At 41.6% G+C, this 19,136-nt stretch overlaps 2 protein-coding genes across 2 annotated transcripts; one reads left to right on the top strand and one right to left on the bottom strand.

Annotated features, from left to right (window-relative positions):
• Positions 1 to 301: 301 nt before the first annotated feature.
• On the top strand, positions 302 to 3,509 carry LOC136420491 (ATP-dependent DNA helicase RecQ-like). Its single transcript, XM_066407444.1, has 3 exons — positions 302 to 908; positions 1,170 to 1,252; positions 1,605 to 3,509. The coding sequence occupies exons 1-3, from the start codon at positions 439 to 441 to the stop codon at positions 2,831 to 2,833; spliced, it is 1,782 nt and encodes a 593-aa protein (XP_066263541.1). The 5' UTR covers positions 302 to 438; the 3' UTR covers positions 2,834 to 3,509.
• LOC136420288 (uncharacterized) lies at positions 2,892 to 8,925 on the bottom strand. The gene is made up of 6 exons (XM_066407137.1): positions 8,410 to 8,925; positions 6,052 to 7,554; positions 5,683 to 5,759; positions 5,349 to 5,526; positions 5,034 to 5,235; positions 2,892 to 4,890 (listed from the first exon to the last, which is right to left on the bottom strand). Exons 1-6 carry the CDS (start codon positions 8,923 to 8,925, stop codon positions 4,283 to 4,285), a joined length of 3,084 nt encoding a protein of 1,027 aa, XP_066263234.1. The 3' UTR covers positions 2,892 to 4,282.
• Positions 8,926 to 19,136: the final 10,211 nt, after the last annotated feature.

The raw sequence follows: 19,136 nt of genomic DNA, 5'->3' as shown, positions 1-19,136 counted from the left end.
GCTGCCACATTTGGTAAGATCCTAAAGAGAAAAGCAGAGTGTAACTTAAAGTTTCTGACTAACTTGATGGGCACCAAGTCAGCTAAAAGTGACACCCCTGCACATGGTAAGGTGCATGAGATAGAGGGTAAAGAGGCATATCTCAACTCAAGTGGTAATAAAGTCCACCTTCACGACTGCGGTCTTGTTATCAATCCTGTATTTTCTTTCCTGGGGGCATCGCCTGACGCAAGGTGTGTTTTGGTCAGACCGGCATCCTTGTAGCCTGGAATCCCGACCTATTTATAGCTGCCGGGGTCTCTTCTGTCCTCCCTCCGCAAAATAGGTCTGGCCCTCATCCATTCGAAATCAGTTGAAATTTGAATACCCCGCATAGAAAGTCTGCGAGCCAATCAGGCTCCGTGGTCCACTTCGGGAGGCACAGCGATCATCATCAGCATGGCCGGCCCCCAAGCCGACGTAAATGATGCTATCGCGTCTGTTTTGGGCGAATTGCCCGGCGTTTCTTCACTAAAAAACGAGCAAACAGAGGCCTTAAAGGCCTTTCTCGGCGGAAAGGACGTTTTGGCGCTCTTGCCTACCGGATTTGGTAAGAGTTTAATCTATCAAATCGCTCCGCTTGTGTCGAGGAAAATGGGTCGTCAGAATCCCATTGTAGTGGTGGTGTCGCCGCTCACTGCACTAATCGAGGACCAAATTCGCGAGGCTACACGAATTGGGGTGACAGCAACACATCTTGGAGACGACAGTCAACGTGCTGGTATCATCAATGGAGAGTTCCAGCTAGTGTTTGGGAGCCCAGAGCGGTTTCTTTGCCAAGAGCAGTGGAGGGACATGCTATCGTCCACCGTGTATGAGGAAAATCTCATTGGGGTTGTGGTAGACGAGGTCCACGTCACATACAAATGGTAATTCTTAACGATATTCATTTTTTTCTGCCTGTCAAGCACGCATGTACCATTTTTGTTGCATGGACATACTATGCAAGTTGCTTGGGTTGTTTTTAACCTCCTTGGCTGTACGTATGTAATGCGTGCACAGCTCTACCGCTGGGTCGTTTTCATAACAATAGAATATGCATTAGGCGTTGCATGCATTGCTTTGTGTGTATGTCGCAAAGCCGTAGCTCTCTTCTAAAAGCTAACTCGATAACATGATTTTTTTTGCAGGGGACTGACTAAAGATCCACAAAAGCAAGCCTTCAGAGAAGCTTTCAGTCGACTTGGAGAACTCAGATCTCTTACAAAAGAAGGTGAGTACATCACTATGTCAATGAATAAAATCTGAATATTTACAGACATTGTTATTGTTAATCAACTTTTGGCCTACTATGTAGGCTAGTAAGTTGATTTGTTATACTTTCTCAACTTTATTCTTTGCTTTTCAGACATTATGTGACTTGAGCAAGCAAATATATAACATGAAACAATAAAGACAACAGGAAACAATATAAGAAGCAATATTACAAACAGTATATGACCATGGCAATGTTATTGAAGCAGTATTTATTTTACTCTTAATATTATGATGTATTTGCTGGATTTTCAGTCAATTTTTCTCCGGGCATTCATTACTTTAAATCAATGTTTCCATTTCTTGTACAGGAACACCCATTTTAGCTCTCACCGCATCAGCAGAACTACAATCTACAAAGAAAGTGGTGAGGACCCTCCACTTGCAGAACGCACATGTAGTGAAAGCCAGTCCAAACAGGCTGAACATTAGATTGTCTGTGGTAAGAACAGAATTTGAATCCTGGGTCTGCCTTGACTGGATTGTAAAGGAGCTTAGGAAGAAAGGACTGGACATGGACCACATCATTATCTACACTCCATCTATATTGTTGGCGGGGAAGGTATACAATTACCTGCAATCTGAACTAGGTGATGATGCTTGGGTAGGGGAGCAGTGTTCAGCAAACTTGCTTATTGGCATGTATCACGCTCCAACATGGCAGAAATACAAGACCAGGGTAGTTGATTCATTTCTAGGTATCGGGAGTTGTAGGGTAGTCGTAGCCACAACTGCCCTAGGAATGGGATTGAATTTTAAGACTATATCAAGGATAGTATTGTTTGGGCCACCTCATGACATGGAAGATGTACTTCAAATGGTGGGTAGAGCAGGTCGTGATGGGGGACAGGCACATGCTGTGTTATACTACAACCGGGTACAGATGATACATGCAGACCAGGCTGTTAAAGCATTTGCTCGAGGAGAGGATGGGGGGAATGACTGCATAAGAAAACGCTTATACAAACATTTTGAAGAAAGTCCAATTTCAGTTCAGCCGGGGCATGACTGTTGCTCAGTTTGTCATCGCACATGTAATTGCTCAGAGCCAGACCCTTGCATTGTGAAGTTTCCTGAGCACGAATCATTCATGAATATAATAACACTTCCAACGAGAACTAGAGATGTCGATGAAGGTCAGCGAGCACTTATAAGGGAGGTACTGGGAGATTATAAGGAGTCTTTGTCTCAGAACGTCCCACTTCTCACCACTGATGTTGAGTGCACAGGTTTTAGCGATGAGCTAATTGAGTCGGTGGTACAAAATTGTGATCATATTTTCACATTGGGGTATGTGTTGGACAGGTTTTCTATCTTTAATCCAAACCATGCGAAGGAAATCTTGTGTGTTATAAGTGAAGTCTTTGATGACATTGAGAACATAGATGAGGTACTCGGGGATTACCCTTGGGGATTGTCTGTAGAAGAAGAGCAAGAAGCTTTTGACTACCATTTTGCTGGATATTTTGATGAAGGACTTGTGCTTAATGTTGTGGATGACATTGATAATGTTGAGGAGTACGATAATGAAGAAGATTAGAAAGATTATACTTGCTGCCTACTGATAGCATTGTATACATGTTTAATAAATGAACATATTTGTCATGGAATAGATTAAACATGTATTCAAGTTACTATATTGGATGCAGTAAGTTTATACAACAGTGAATATACATGTAAATAATTTACAATAGAAATACATTGCTCACCATTAACACAACAGGTGACACAGCTGAAGTGACAGTATATGTATATAATCTATATGAATGAGTGTACATTTATAGAACATCCTTTTCTTCAGTACAGATCATATGAAAGTCAAGAGATTGGGCTAAGTTTCTTGTATGTACAGACATTTACAAAAAGTGTATCAACATTCAGACTCTAAACAGCAAACTTATGGGCTGTTTATTACATGCATCACAGTAACATGCATGTGATAACTATTTGAGCCTGAACAGAAGCAGACTTAGTACATGTACAAGTATTCACTAAATCCAGTCACCATTCAGATATTTAGTGACCAAGTTATTGGATAGATTGCTTTCAAATTACTGTGGATGTTTTATACAACAACAATTTATAATAGAAATACATTGGGCACCATTAACATAACTGGTGACATAGCAATGACCAAGATTGTATATGAACTGTATGCTCTGGCTGTACATTCATAGGACATTGTTATGTTACAATAAAGTTCATATGAAATTCAAGAGGTTTTCTTTGCTTCTATTAATACAAGGGCTAAAGTAGATCACTTTGACAAGGGAACCATGGAAGGTACCAATCAGCTGCTTATGACCCAGATTGTCATCAATGTTGATATGCAAATACATTTGTGCATAGCTCAAATTATGCAAACTGATATATTTTCGTTGTCTCGTCGGACTGGAGATTCGTTGCAATTATACGCAAATACATTTATAAAAAGCTCAAATTATGCAAACAGTTGTATTTCACATTGCGTCATTGGAATGAACAGTTCTTGTGACTGATGATATGTACATACATTTGCATTCCCAAATTAGACAGACTTCAATGTATACAGGGTCAAAACAATTGAATGAGGTTTACTTTGAGAAAAATAGAACAAAACCATCAAGTGTGAATTTAGAGGTCAGTATGGTAGTGTCTATTCCATGACTTAAGCTTCTCTTTCATCCACTTTGCTGTCTTGTTGTAGTCGATCTTATGCAACAGATTTCTGTTGAATGACGGGAAAGATTCAAATGCCCGGCCTGGGATGACGGCCAACAGGTCAGCTTTCCTGTTCTCCTCAACGAGTAACTTAATGTCTTCATCCCATTTCTCTTTGTGGTGGTAACCTGAAGCAGCCCTTCGACCCAATGCTGCATTCTGATTGTCCATCAATGCCTTGAGGTAATGCAAACTACGGGTGACTCGTAAAGCACTTTTTTCATTGAGATTTGGTCCCATGTTCTTAAGGAAGCTCTTCGCAAAGTTGTTATGATTCTCGAGGTTTAGATCAAGTGAGATATTTTGTCCCATCCCCCCCCCCCTTGTTGAAAAAGCGATTCCAGACGAGACTGTGAGCCATGTGTGGTGACAGAATGGAGGCAATTTGAACCTTCATGAGAAAACTGCTGTAAGCATATTGTGTGTGTCCATATGCCCTATAGTATAACATCGCAAATGAATAGAGTCTCTGAAGGCGCTCCCCATCTCCTTCTTTCACAGCGTCCCTCATGTTTCTGAGAAACAGGCCATAGGAGAGACGTGCCAGGGTATAGTTTCTTTTGTAGTCTTCCTCCTGGCACGACTCCTTTGGCTTGTCTGGTGATGAGTTAGGGTTAGGTGTAGGATGCATGTCGAGATTGTGTGCTCGAATTTCATGGTCATTTCTGGTTTTCTCATGTCGGAAAGTGCGATGACAATCTGGGTACCGGCAGGGAAGGGGCTCTGGGGGGAAAAAGGAACTTTTTACCCCACTAGCTACATTGGAGACAATTTCCCCTTCCTTCAGCATAACGTAATTGTCAATGATGTGGCCCACTTGCTCAGACAGCCAGGCTCGCCTGGTCTCCTTGTCAGCCACAGCAATGTCGGGTGGAAAGCAGTTCTTCTTTGGGAGATCTATAGATATTAAATGTACAACAAAGACCAGTTTTGAAAAACAGGCAGACCACACGAGTAAGTTAATTACTCATTAATATCACAACATATGCAATTAACATCCACCAATTTATGTTAGAGAAATAACGGTGTGAAAAGTGTACCTTCCATGGTGTCCATGCCAAAGTGGTCCATGGTAACCAGCAGGATCAGGGCATCCAGGTCCTTGTCGACAAACTCTTTATACGAGTTGTAGTCCTGGTGCGGACCCTTCTTGGCATTGCTGGCTCTTAAGACATTCATGTTACTGCACATGCTGCCGTGCTCTCGGGCAGACTTCTCAGAGAAGAAGATTGACTTGTGTATCTGGAAAACAATTTTTCTGGGGTTATAAAAATATAATGTGACCACAGACAAACAGGTGTTAGTGTGTCTCAATACTATGTGCACACACTCTTGTAAGATGAAGAAAGACATACCCCATGTTTATTTCGGATGGCGTGCCAGTCTTCAAACTTGACAAAGATTCCCTGCAGGCGGTCCTCCCGGGTGTCTCCCTCCGCAAACGCCCACTGTATGTTGGGGGAGTTGCCTTCGGACAACCTGTCCCCACCAACGAAGATGGGGACCATGTTCTCTCCCTGACGTGGGACGTACCTGGAACATAGCAGGAAGATAAGTTCACTTTGTTTTAATATGACATGTCCATCACCACATGCAGTCTTTCAATATATCCCAAAGTCAAAACTAATACTCTTTATAATCATTTACATGAGCAGCTGAGTAAATGATAGTGATATGAACCAAACTTACTCATTCTGGAAATGGAGTAGGATGTCCACAAGATCCCCAGTCTTGCACTCATCCTTGAACAGCAGTCCCAGTGGCACCTGTGAAAACAGATGAGAAACATGGATATTTGGTCTTGGTTACATTAACATTAAGTCACTGCAGGAACATGTATGATTGATAGGTTAATCTACTCATATATTCATTCAAAAGCATGTTGAATAACTCACCTCATACAAATCGCCATCAAATAGCTTGACAAATACATATATACTACATGCATTACAGTCACTCATAGCGATAAAGTAGGATGCAACAAGTATGTTTTGTAGTGCACTGTTTATTCACAAATCAAACTGAAAGATTTCATATAGTACAGTATCTCAAACATACCTCTGTGGACTTCTCTGCCATTTCTTTGGAGTACTGGTGGGGTATGTGTGCCACAACGACGTCCTTGAATATCTCAAACTCCTTAAGATGTCTGGGGATGACTCTTGTAGCAATGACGACATACTCCCTTCTCATGTGTTGCTGATCTAGGTGTGTAGGTAGCACCTCATCCAGGTTTAGGTCAGGGAGAGGTTTAGTTGAGCCTGTGTTGCGGAGGTGGTGAGGGGTGATTCTGTCTTGAACTGCTACATGGTGTGTCCAGTTGAGCATTGTGTTGTGTTTACTGTTTGTTTGGTGGTGGGCTTTGACATAGAAGTTCACGTTGTCGAATGTGATGCCGTACGTGCAAGGTGGGAGGGGACAAAAGCCGGTTGGTGACGGGGCATCATCTATGTTCAGACTTTCCAACCCACACATGGCCATCTCCTCGTCTGTTATCTCAAAGGCGAATGACAGGTGCGGTGGTGTGTTGCAAGAGTAAAGCAGGCTCAGTGGTGGGTTGCTGGAAGCAAGCAAGTTTAGTGATGGATTGTAGGAGGCAGGCTGGCTCAGTGCTGGGTCGCTGGAGGCAGGCTGGCTCAGTGCTGGGTTGTAGGAGGCAGGCTGGCTCAGTGCTGGGTCGCTGGAGGCAGGCTGGCTCAGTGCTGGGTCGCTGGAGGCAGGCTGGCTCAGTGCTGGGTCGCTGGAGGCAGGCTGGCTCAGTGCTGGGTCGCTGGAGGCAGGCTGGCTCAGTGCTGGGTCGCTGGAGGCAGGCTGGCTCAGTGCTGGGTCGCTGGAGGCAGGCTGGCTCAGTGCTGGGTCGCTGGAGGCAGGCTGGCTCAGTGCTGGGTCGCTGGAGGCAGGCTGGCTCAGTGCTGGGTCAGTGGAGGCAGGCTGGCTCAGTGATGGGTCGGTGGAGGCTGGCTGGCGTGTATCTCTGTTGTAGTACGCTTCAATGTCTCTTTTCCACTCCTTTACAGTTTTGTCATGGTTCAGGCTCATTTCATGTTGTTTTCCGACTGCGTTGTTATGGTTGGTGGAAATATCCATCTTGGCCAGCATTTCCAGAGCTGATTTCTTTGTACCGCCATACTGCAAAATGGCATCTGTGACATAGGCCAGGGCAGACATCCTAGCCTCCTTGCCACGAATGGCAATGGATGCTGCGACACAAGTGTGTATCTGCGAATCATTCGAGATATTTGACAGTACCATGTGGAGAAGGGGTGTTCGTTCCTTCAGCTCTGCCTCCATGGCTGCGTACGAAAAGTTATGTAGATCAGATGGTGTCGTTTTTCGAAGGATGCTGGGACTGGGAGATGTGGCTAGCAGTGAGGTTTTCACTGTCTGTACCTGTTGTACCAGCTGGTCCCAAATCTTCAGCCTCAGTGTGGGGTGTGCCATGATCATCTTAGCACATGTAGCAAACTTTCCCTTGGCAAGGTTTTCAGCTATGCCAGCAACATCTTGTTTGCACGTGTGGATTCGTTCTTTGTCGGGATTGCTCTGGTAGGTTATGCTGAGCTGAAGAAAAAAAATTAGAAAACAGTCAAATGCTATAGCCCCATGTTCAGATCACCATCAGAATACAGAAAATTATGATTGCAGATAAAATAATGAATACAAGTTACAACTACACAAGTGATAAATATCTCTCATAATCATATGTTTAGTGATATTTTCATTTCAAAATGCAAGTTTGAAATCAGTGCCAACTATAAATCATTATTAGAAAAAACAACTTAGACAGGCAGGCAAGAAAGTATACGGGATGAAGTGGCAATTAATGTGCACCTCTTAATATCATCCAACAAATATTCCCATAGCTTTCTAGTGATTTTTTTTACATGGAAGCATTTCACACATATATGTCAATCATTCTTGCTGCTAATTGAAAACATCAGTGACTGAACTTGAAAAATGACAGACGGTTCATTCTTTTGTATTTGGTCCATACACTTCTATAATCTCTAGTCAACACACATAACGTTACATATCATTTTTGCACCTTGCCAGGACACCCTTTATGTCCCACAGAATATATCACAAATCTAGGCACCAATTCAGTTACGCATATTTCACTTGCGATCAACATATTTCACATCCCTGACCTGCTAAATTCTGTAAGGCCAGACACATAAATACTTTTCTAAAACACTGTCCAGACCATAATATTTAACGTTATAATTCAAAATCACGTAGAAAATCACGAAAATGCACATGACTTATAGTGACCCCGTTACTTGCGACGAGTAAAAGATTGATTTCTCGCTTTGAAAGGAGACGTGTCAATTACAACAACATCATTTTTTTGATACGATGTTACTACTTGAAATAAAATAGCCAACGCTTTACCGCATATAAAGTTGTGTACTATACCTTTGTGTCACTTTTTCGGTCGGGCAGGCGAATCATCTTCTTCCCTTTGTCAGGCTTCGCGGCTACAGGTGGCGTGGCTGTTTTTGTCGGTGTCTTGGTGGCCCGTTTCTTGTTGTCACGCGGTGTCTTAGACGGTGTTTCGCGGCTGCGTTTTCTCGTTGCAACTGGAGAGCGGCTCACATCCTTACGCCCTTCATTCGCTTTCCACTTGTTCAGATCTCCTACGGACCCCCGAACCCTTGCGACTTTGCGGCAGCAGGCTTCGCAGATTCGGTGGGATTTGCTATCGTCCTGTTCCGATACGTCCAAGCCTATATACCGCAACACATCCACAATCGGAATCGGTGGTGGCGGCGGTTTATCAGGTTCCTTTTTTACCCACGATTGCGGTATCGTAGATCGAAAAACATGTTTTACATGCTGCAACGTTCCCTTGATCTTCTGGTTGAAGTCGCACAGTCGGCAAAAATCATGGAGGTCGGATGTCTGAACACCGAGCTTCCTCGGCGCAGACATCGCGAAAGACTGTCCCGTTTCTGTGAATTTTTTCTCCCAGGCCCATCATACAGAGTGCCACTAAGGTGCTAATCCGAAATTCCATGATGTCTCTTTGAAATTGGACGGAAATCGGCGAGAATATTGCCCAGATACGCAACAAAACCAATTCGACCGTTCCCGCGAAATTCTGGAAGCTGCGTGACCTCTGTTAATCAACAACAGGTCACGTGAAATATGGCACTTCCTGATTGGCGCATTTGTTCCAAAGGTCACCTAACCAGCTAAGAGCGCAACTCATGCATATTTATTAGATAGTAACTCATGCATATTTATTAGCTACTTAGTGATGTAACGGAAATCGTTTTCGAATGGATGAGGGCCAGACCTATTTTGCGGAGGGAGGACAGAAGAGACCCCGGCAGCTATAAATAGGTCGGGATTCCAGGCTAGCATCCTTGAGGTCAAGTGCCCAATAGCGCTAAGAATCTGACCGTCAAGGATACCGTTTTGATCCTCACCAACTTCTACCTAAGTGCAGAAGGAGACTCCTTTACCTTCAAGTTGGAAAAGACCCACGAGTATTATTGCAAGGTCCAAGGGTAATTGTTGGTGACGGGAGCACCATTCTGTGACATTGTATGTTATTGTGTAGAAACACATGTTGAGCGAATTTACCATGGTATTCAGTTCCGTCAGGACATGCTACTCAAATTAGCACAGTTTTACCTAAATGGATCCATGTTGTGGATGACTCCGATCCATCACCTACATGTATAGATGGAAACAGCGAGACAACAGCCTGCGCCACACACCTTGCTCCCACTTCAGACATCGATTTCCTACGGGAACAGCAGTCCGACAAAACTTGCAGTGATATAAAGTAGTTGTTAAAGGATTCAAGTAAATCAGGCATCGATTTCCTACGGGTAAAGGAGTCCGACGGAACTAGCAAAGAGATTAAGCAGTGGTTGAAAGATTCGAATGAACCGCAAGACATTCGCATTCCACTTTAAAGTCGCATTCACATGTGATGAATGTTGGTGTGCAGTGTAATAAGATTCAACTTATGATGTAGAAAAATAACAGAACAGTATATCTTGCTATCACAATACGCCACTTTAATGTTCCAAATGATAGAAAAGGGACATCTGTAAAATAGAAAAACTGCTTATATTTATGTTATACTATTTTTAAAGAAGCTAAATATTGACATATAAAATGCTACCAGCCGTCAACTTTATGTTAGATGTGAGGTCATCTTGTTGGTTGCTGCACAGATCGTGCCGAGCCTGGTATGTCCCAATAAACGTAAATGATACGATGTAATGTATTGGTTAACTTTCGATCCTAGTACGTCTTGGACCCTCCAAAAGCATCTGCATGATAAAGCACGTTTACGTGGGTTCTCGAACAATGGCACCGCCGGGAGACGTCCAATAGACACCGCGGCCGAACAGTCAACAGACCACGACCGACGCCAAAGAAGTCAGACAGCGTATAAGACAGCTCATCAAAAATGGCCTCATTTGCAAAAATCTTCAACCGCTGCGTCTCCCTGACATCGCAGTTGCTGCCGGCCAGCACGTCTGCAGTGCATAAATCCACCGATGAAGGGCACTGCTGCACATACGGTATTTACTGATTTATCGTCTGATTTAAAGTCTTTTATAAAGGACTTTTTGAAAGATGACGATTTTTTAAAAAGATAATGTCGTGTTGGTTTTTTTTTTTTGAGGGGGGGGGGTGTTTTCTGTTGCTGTTTTGGACCAGAACGCGTTTACTGTTTGTTTGTTTGTTCAGAAAACTAAAACTATGCAGTGTGTTTGGAAAAAAATAAGTATCTTTCAAAGGGGCTGATATCGACTAGATGCTTACAAAGGAAGACTCTTACATAACAAGGAACATTGTAACTGTTACTGAAACTTATGGCATTCGATAGACCGCATTTTTTTTTTTTTAAAAGAACAATAACCCGTTTCGCGGATACGTCACAATAGGCCGCCATCTTGAATCGCGCATGGAATTGTGGGGAAGATTGGGGCAAGCTTGTATAACCTAGGCGGCGCGCGTTGTTGCGTGTACTCTACCTGATCCAGTGTTAACTATGGGGAAAGGCGATCGCTGAGCTGTTTTTGGCTGCAACAAAGATAGGAGATATCCTGAACAGTAAGTTTCTATTAAGATTAAACTGAAAATGGCGATTAATGTATGTATTAAACGTTATATATTTCATCTTTACACATAAATAACAAAAGCTTTCATAACTGGTCTAGGTTCTGCGACATACGTCTGTACCGCTAGGAGCCCAATCTCTGAGAGACCAGTCTGCTATTATCAAAGCCTGCCTCTATGTAAATCCAAGGAAGTATTTATTTGTATTTCTAACTTTGTTTTAATTTGAAAAAAAAGGTTGCTTCAGGCTTCCTAACTATTCATTGAATTTATAGTTATAAGAACAACGTGTACGCAATCAGATAAAGATAAACAAAAGGATAGGGAAATGAACTGATGTTAATCTGAGTCAGTTTGATAGCAATATTGCACTAACGCCACGAAGGCGAGTGTTTGTTCCGAATCTCAAGAGGGAGTAGACATCACAAACGGCGAAATTGTTTTAATATTATTACAATGTCGTGCAGCAAATCGTTAAAAGCTACAGATATACACTCATACCAGAATGTGCCTTCCCGGATGAGATGTTTAGGTCGGTCTACCTCTACAAGTCACGCCTCAAACAAGGCTCTTTTGCTACCACAAGGGGCAAGATTGAAGGCATAGATAACAGTTCAATAAGGCAACAATGTCACGGCAAGCTGGACAGGTCATATATGTTGATGTGGGACAAATTAATCACTTGCCAAGGTATGAAGAGATGACAAGATATGTAAGTGGCTTTGTACATATGATGGTGGACCTGCACCTACAAGTTTCGTACCTTGTAAAACCGCTTCGCTGGTTTGATAGCAAAGAAACCCATTTCATTACGCTATTATTACAATTATTATTACATTGCCTAGACTTATCCCTAGATAAGTATTAAAAGTGTCATCTTTGATTTGTATTGATTGCCATATTCATTTGCCATTTATTTGTCAGGATAAGTTCCTTTTGTTATCTAAGTTCCAATAATGCTGTTAATATGGACGTTGTCATATCTATTTGTCATTAATTTTCCTAACATATATTCTGTTGAATATCAACATATTGTCAACTTTTATATTATTTTTATTTATATTGATATGTTTTTTTGCAAAAGACGTTATTATCTTTCTTGTTAGTAATCAGCGTTCTCTTATTTCTATACACCTTTTGTTATCCTGCTATTGTTTTCCTATTTTGGATATGATCTATGTATACGTTGTAGCTCATTTCTGTTTCCACCTATTGTTCTTGTTTTGGATCCGTGGCTTTTGTGTAAGTTTTTCCTGAACTTTGTAAGAAGAAAAAAAAGGAACAGTCTAGCTGCCTTTCCCGATTGCATATCTGGCAAGTTTTCGGACACACGAGATCTAAGTTTAGGGGAGCTGCAAAACATCTTGGTTCAGGAGGTTCAATCATGCAATGGGCCACAAGCACATGTCCCTAGTGGTGTGAGAGAATGTTTACTACCTAGTGGACAATTCTAACAATGAACAGCGTCATCTGGCTGGGAAGCGATCCGAGTACTGGTATAACTGCGGGGCTTGGAGCTCAAGGAGTAGTGGGATTATGTTATGTTATGTCATTTTATGAACCAAAGAAAAGAGCTGTATATCGCAATGTCAAGATGTGAATACGGAATCTGATGTGAATATTTCATCTGAAAACGCAGATGCTACCAGTCGTTAAATCTATATATCAATTATCATAAATTTTAAACATAAAGCTGATAACAGTGTCGGTTGTGACAAGTGCTTAAGGCGATGTTACCGGAGATGTGTTAGACTTAAAATCATTTGAGTGACGATTGGTATTGCTAGCCTTGGTGTTCGTCCCCTGTTGCCACAGATGTGTGTGCAACAGGTGCAGGCAGAAGCTGCAGGCGACATCCACAGCCTGTCAACAATTTCAATTAATGACAAATAACTTCCTCTATATATCCACAGAACGTTATAACAACTCTTCTGTGTTGGGAAGCATGGCCACAGCAGCTGAGCTTCCTGTTCCTACTTTTCTGAAACTCGATCTGCAAGTATATCGCTAAGCATGCAAGTTGACTGTTTTTTTTACCTGCTCTGCGTTTACCTACATCATTACAGGTATTGATTTTATTCTTACTTATTTTACTTTCAGAATGCACACGTTTATAGTATTTGATTTTATTCATTCATTCTTAGTTTACTTTCATAATGCATATAGTATTGATTTTATTACTTATTTTACTTTCATAATGCATACGCTTATAGTATTGTTTCTACTTTGTTTATTACTGAAGTACGACAGTTATATCGACTAAAGCACGCAAACGTCTTTTACCAGACAGCTAACTGATACAGATAAGACAACAGACGCCTATAATACCATGCATATTAATAAATCTATGTCATTCTTATACCAGTCATCTACCGAACATGGAATCAATATTCATTGAAGACGCCACAATCACAGGACGGCGTCCTGTACATATGTCCGTTTGATGAGTTCCATGTCATCTCGGAGAATAAGATGAGGGGCCATTTTGCGAGATGTTCGAGAGTGAGTTCTGTTGACATACATTTTTAATATAGGGTTAATGACCCGCTTTCCTTCGGTCTATACGGTGTGATAAGGCATGGTCGTTCCTATAACCACTGAATAAAGTGCCGAGGTCGCGAAGGTTGTTATAGGAACGACCATGCCTTATCACACCGTATAGACCGAAGGAAAGCGGGTCATTAACGTTATTATCATATAGCCATTGTCCATGCCATGCTAGTAGTTAGTAGTAACGTTACTGTGTGCAGTATTTGATTTTGTGTCATACCTTGGCCGCAAAAACGTTCGCTACGGGTGTTCCGCATCACACAGGGTACTATGGAATGTTTAGAATGCATTTTGAGTGTTGCGGTTGCGCTGCTGTCGAACATTCGAACGCAAAAGTGGGTCAATACGAAGTTTAAAGACCCGCAGGTCCATATGAAGATTAATGACCTGCTTTTCGGGTCTGTATGAAGATTACAGACCCGCAAATGGAGCCTTCTGATCGGTCAACGACATCTACCTATATGATAATAAGTGATACATGATTACCAGAAGAACTGTGATAGCTTGAAGTGAAATGCAGAATGTACCTATATTGAAAATCCCTTCATTTATTCTTATGTCCAGCAGCACCAACACATGTGGGCTAAAATGGCCACATGCTGGTTCAACAGCCGGCATGTGGCCATGGAGGGGGAGTTGGCCCAGCATGAGGCGACCTGTGTGGACCGCACCGAGGAAGGCCGGCCACTCCCCCTCCAGGGCTACAGGCACCAGCCAAATGGTATGTATCATTGAGGAAAGATACACAGATATACAGATTTCTAAATGATGTACAGAAAATGTTGAAATGTTGAAAACTGGCCGTAGGAACGTACACAGCCAGTGGCAGGTGTGTCATTACAGTTTACAAGCATGTCGTAATACCTGTGCTTTCAGATGACGAGAAGCTGTATGACGACTGTCTTGTGTGTTTGGAGGTCTTTCTTCCCCCCATTTTGCAGTGTGCCCAGGGGCACGTGGTGTGCCTTGAATGCCTAAAAAGGCTCACCACGTGCCCCATGTGCCGGGGACCCATATCGGTAGGTTGTTGTCAACATTTTGGCCAAATAGTATGGTAACAGTTTTATGGTATTTATTCAAAACAATAAGTTACAATTACATTACATCGGTGGTAGTTTATTCCTGCAGGAGAATGCTAATTTCCTGCAGGAGTTTCTGCAGGGAAGATCACAACTTGATGTAGGAAGAAATTCTGAACATTTTGGTAACAGTTCTATGGTAGTTAAAACAATTAGGTTTTCTATAAACCTACTCCCCCCATAGATACATTCATGTTTATTGTCTTTTCTTAAATGTGCACTTGCATAGTGGCACCTTGACTTTTAGAAAGATGATGATTTAAAAAAAAAGATAATATCGTTTGTTTTGCATTTTTTTTTTGTGTTTTTTTCTTGCTATTTGGACCAGACCGCACTTACTGCCTGTTTGTTCAGAAAACTTAAACTATGCAGTATGTTTAAAGAAAAAAAAAGCAATGTTACACGTCACGGTCAATTCCGTTCAAGTTAGCCTGGACTTAACGACAGAGCATGACTGTTTCTAAAGCGGTTGTCTCATTGAAAAAGGCTTTCGTATTAGGTATCTCGTAAGTGGCACTTTGTAGGGTTTGTTCAACAGCTAGGCTACAAGCAGGACTCAATCTATTGTGATGAGGAAATAGAGGAGGCTGTCAAAAGTATGAGGCACTTGCAGTTTATATACATCCGGTTTAGAAATGTTGATGACAGATCTTAAAGCAATTGGGTCCTAAAAATATAGTCCAACACAATACTTAAGGACTGGTAGGCCACTTTAAAAGTCTGAAATTCACCTGTCCACTCAGAGCCGATATTATATGCATGACTGAGATATCTGGAGATGTGCAGTCTTCGCAAGTTTAGCTAGAAGACTTCAATATGTTTCTTAAAGACAGGAGACGTGTTTGTGAGGCAGACTCTATGACAACATGTTTTCCTTATGAAGGAGCGGCAACTTATGTCCGTGGTTGGAACAGATGCTAAGAAATACCTAACCCAATTGATATAAGCCTCGAATGTGTTGTTATGCGAATGATGATCAATGATGATATAGAAAATTAGTAAAAAATCATATTTTGATATTCCAATAGTTCACAAGCCTTTTAAATGCGTTTCATAAAGTATATTTACAAAAACTATAATCTATGGGACCCTTGCGACATTCGAATGAACTGCAGATTGGCGCTGCTACATTGTGTTACCAACGACTTTTTCCTACCGACATATGTATGAACTACCGATTTTTGATACATGGTGTAACCTCGCAGATAATATACAGGCGCTTGAAAATCGCTTCCTATACGATCCTTTCGTACAAAGAGTGTCATCTGGAAAGAATGTGGTTCGTACCATCATTTGCTACGCAAAAAAACAAATGTCAGATGTAAAAAAAATGTTATGCTGCGCTGGAGCAACTGGGGTGAATACAGTAGTAGCTTTCGACAAGACGTATAATCTGGGCCAGCTGCATGTGACTGTCTCCGTGATCAAGCACCTTGCTGTTATTCGTAAGGACAGTAAGGACAACCCAATCTTTGCTGGCCCTATTCTGATTCATGGGGACTCTGATCTCATTACTTATGCTGAGTTATTTTGCCACATTTCGAACAAGTTGATGGCCTTGGATGCTGAATACGATCAGACGATGAACTCTAAATGCGGAAAGCAATTGCTACAGCTTTCAGCCAGGGTTCTCGCATTAGCTGCGTCAGGCACCTGCGCAACAACGTTGCAGACTATCTGCGGGACACTATAGGGATGGATGCCCAACAGCGAGAGGACATCTTGGAACCCATTTGGTAGCAACGTGGTAACATCTGCATAAAATGACAGAATCTTCGACAGGCTTTTACATCAGGCAAGTCAGACAGCTAGCGAGAGTCCTGTGTACCACCGGTACTTTCAGAGGCGAGTAGAACCTATGCTTTTGTAGAACTTCATCACAGCTCCCTGGCTTCCACTAGCCTCCCAACAGATGGACGAACAACAATTGTGAAAGCATAAACCATGTGCTCAAGCAAGCCATCAACTGGCAGCCCCAGGCCCTGGAAAGCCTGATGGACACCATACACTCCGTTATGCGAAGCCATTATACTGAGCAGGAGAGGTGCCTGCAAGAGGTGAGGTACTACTTGGTCACTACCTCCTTTGCCAAGAATTCCAGCAGTTTCGTGTTCATGAAGTTGCATGGATGCGGATGACAAATGAAGAAAGAGAGAGTCACTTTCGTCAGTTCATGCGACACAAAGTACCAGCCTGAGGGATCCCTCAAATGTGACTTCCACAGACGGTACAAGAGTTATCACCAAACCAACGAACGGCGGCAAGAAACCTAGCCAGGTCAAGCGTAAGAGGGCTGCTTTGACAACCACCATGAAGAGGACGAAGACGTGATTTGTGAGCTTGGTAACAGGTAAGAGGGAATTCAGAATAAACGCCTTTTGCATCATTCATAGCAGGTTCAATTTTGTATGAAAAGGGATTAAGATTCGGTAGAAATGTACATATACAAGGGCATTTCTTCTGCAGACTGAAGTATCTCAATGTGTTACGTTTGTGAAGGTAAGACATCTAGGTAAACAATATATAAAGAGAATTCAAACTCTACAACTGGAGTTTGAAGATTTATTTCCGAACGTTTCGAGTGACATCCATCACTCTTCTTCAGCGTCACTAGAATGAACTAGCAGAACTAACCAGTACTTATCTGCAATAACTAGAAAAAATGGTTTTACATGGCAAATCAAACAGTCATGCATATAAGGTATGTTAAGAAATGTAGAACGTTCACAAATAAATCTCCGAATTCTGATCCAATTGTAGAGTTTAAATTCATTCTCTTTTTTTATCTAAAAATTGTTGTTCACATTTTTATAACTTAGTCAATTTCAAAATGACGTTTGCCCAGGCTTAGTGCATGAAATTAGCGGTTTCAGATACCCCCGCATTAAAGAGCCATTTAATTCTGATTTCTAATTTCCCTTCCCATCTATTTATGACCTCAAAAGATTCGTCAAACATTTTACGAAAACAGTTTCACGTTCGCCAGGAAATGTGGGACAGCTCGTCACCAAGACAAAAACCGAGTAAAAACCGTGTACGATTAAACAAAAAAAAACCTTCATATTATTGTTTTTTTTGTCACAGTACTTGTCTCAATGTCATTCCAAACCTTTAATTCAGACTTCAACTTTCAACTATAAATGAATACCATGCATCACTGTATGATTTAAGCAATCTTTGAGCAAATTTGGCCATGACACAAATTGCAGCATATTTTGTGTCTGGCAGTTGTAATGCGAGGCGCCACGACATTTAAGCATGTTTGTTATTTCTGATGCCTTGTTTTACTTATTGTGAAATGTCCATCAAATATTTAGGTGGATTCCAAAGCCAGCAAATTTTCAATACCTGAAAATACTATTTCCACAGACACGACTCTTGACAAGGATGGCAAGCTCTGCAAACCCAGGTGGTTACAACAGACGCAAAAGAGGCTCAACAAAGAAAAGTAAGCCAAAAAAAGGTACGCACTGATAATAAATTTCAGCAGTCAGGCAACAGTTAAACAGTTCAACAATGACTACAAAGAAGTTTTGATAGATCTTATCCTTATATGCCATAATATGCTCATTGCTAAGTACATTCTGCTTGTTCATTTTGCTGTGTCTAAAGTTAGTATAATTTTTTATGTATATTGTATTATATTTGATAAGTCATTGGAAATCTTCCCTCCAGTTTTTCCAGCCGTCAAATGATGACTTTAAGTTTAACTGGACAACGCAGACCACAACAGACAGTGAAGAGAAAAGATGTGGAAGTAACGAAGCAGAACCATCGCCAGGAGACACTGTAGCAGTCAGCACAGACAACGCTGAAGACAGGGACCTGCCATCAAAAGACAGGGACTTGCCATCAAAAGACAAAGACCTTCCATCAGCAGCTGACACCACGGGCACAGGTGATCCACCCAGCAGCAACAACAATTTTTTTTCTGGTGGACCTGTCATTGAAAGTAAATCAAAGTCATATACAGAAACGACAAAGCAGTTATTGTTTTGATGGATAAAAGCTACTGCTTTAAATTTGGTCCTAAGACAACGTGTTATGACTTCTATGAAGAAGTTAAAAAGCGTGTTGCAGTTGCAAATTGTACTAAAAGTGATTTTTCTGAAATAGTGCTTGTATATGGCTGAAAAATTATCAACAGAAACAGTGATATCCCAATAGAAGCATACGGCATTCAGTCTGAGAGCACAGTAAACACAATCATTACACTGGATGGTGGTGCAAAACGTCCACATCCTTACAAAAATTTGAGCTTATCAACAAGGCCTAAGAATGAACAGCTCATTTGTGGAATTGACACCTTTAATCATTTTTACTTCGGCATTTGCATGAACATCGAGTTAGAAGAAAATATAATTGGCGATTTTCTTAGGTTAGTTGTAAAATCATTTCAAGAAAGACAAGGTGTAGATCTAGGACGTT

This window comes from Branchiostoma lanceolatum, chromosome 15 (genome assembly GCF_035083965.1).
Source record: "Branchiostoma lanceolatum isolate klBraLanc5 chromosome 15, klBraLanc5.hap2, whole genome shotgun sequence".
NCBI lineage: Eukaryota > Metazoa > Chordata > Leptocardii > Amphioxiformes > Branchiostomatidae > Branchiostoma > Branchiostoma lanceolatum.
The sequence above is the reverse complement of the archived record's forward strand: the minus strand, read 5'-3'. Positions and strand labels throughout refer to the sequence as shown.

Excerpts from the sequence above, each read along its gene's own strand:
- LOC136420491 (XM_066407444.1), top strand. The coding sequence starts at position 439 with ATGGCCGGCCCCCAAGCCGACGTAAATGATGCTATCGCGTCTGTTTTG. Across the intron at positions 909-1,169 it reads GTCCACGTCACATACAAATG|GGGACTGACTAAAGATCCAC; the intron begins GTAATTCTTAAC and ends TTTTTTTTGCAG. Across the intron at positions 1,253-1,604 it reads CAGATCTCTTACAAAAGAAG|GAACACCCATTTTAGCTCTC; the intron begins GTGAGTACATCA and ends TTTCTTGTACAG.
- LOC136420288 (XM_066407137.1), bottom strand. The coding sequence starts at position 8,925 with ATGTCTGCGCCGAGGAAGCTCGGTGTTCAGACATCCGACCTCCATGAT. Across the intron at positions 7,555-8,409 it reads ACCGAAAAAGTGACACAAAG|CTCAGCATAACCTACCAGAG; the intron begins GTATAGTACACA and ends TTTTTTCTTCAG. Across the intron at positions 5,760-6,051 it reads TGGCAGAGAAGTCCACAGAG|GTGCCACTGGGACTGCTGTT; the intron begins GTATGTTTGAGA and ends CTGTTTTCACAG.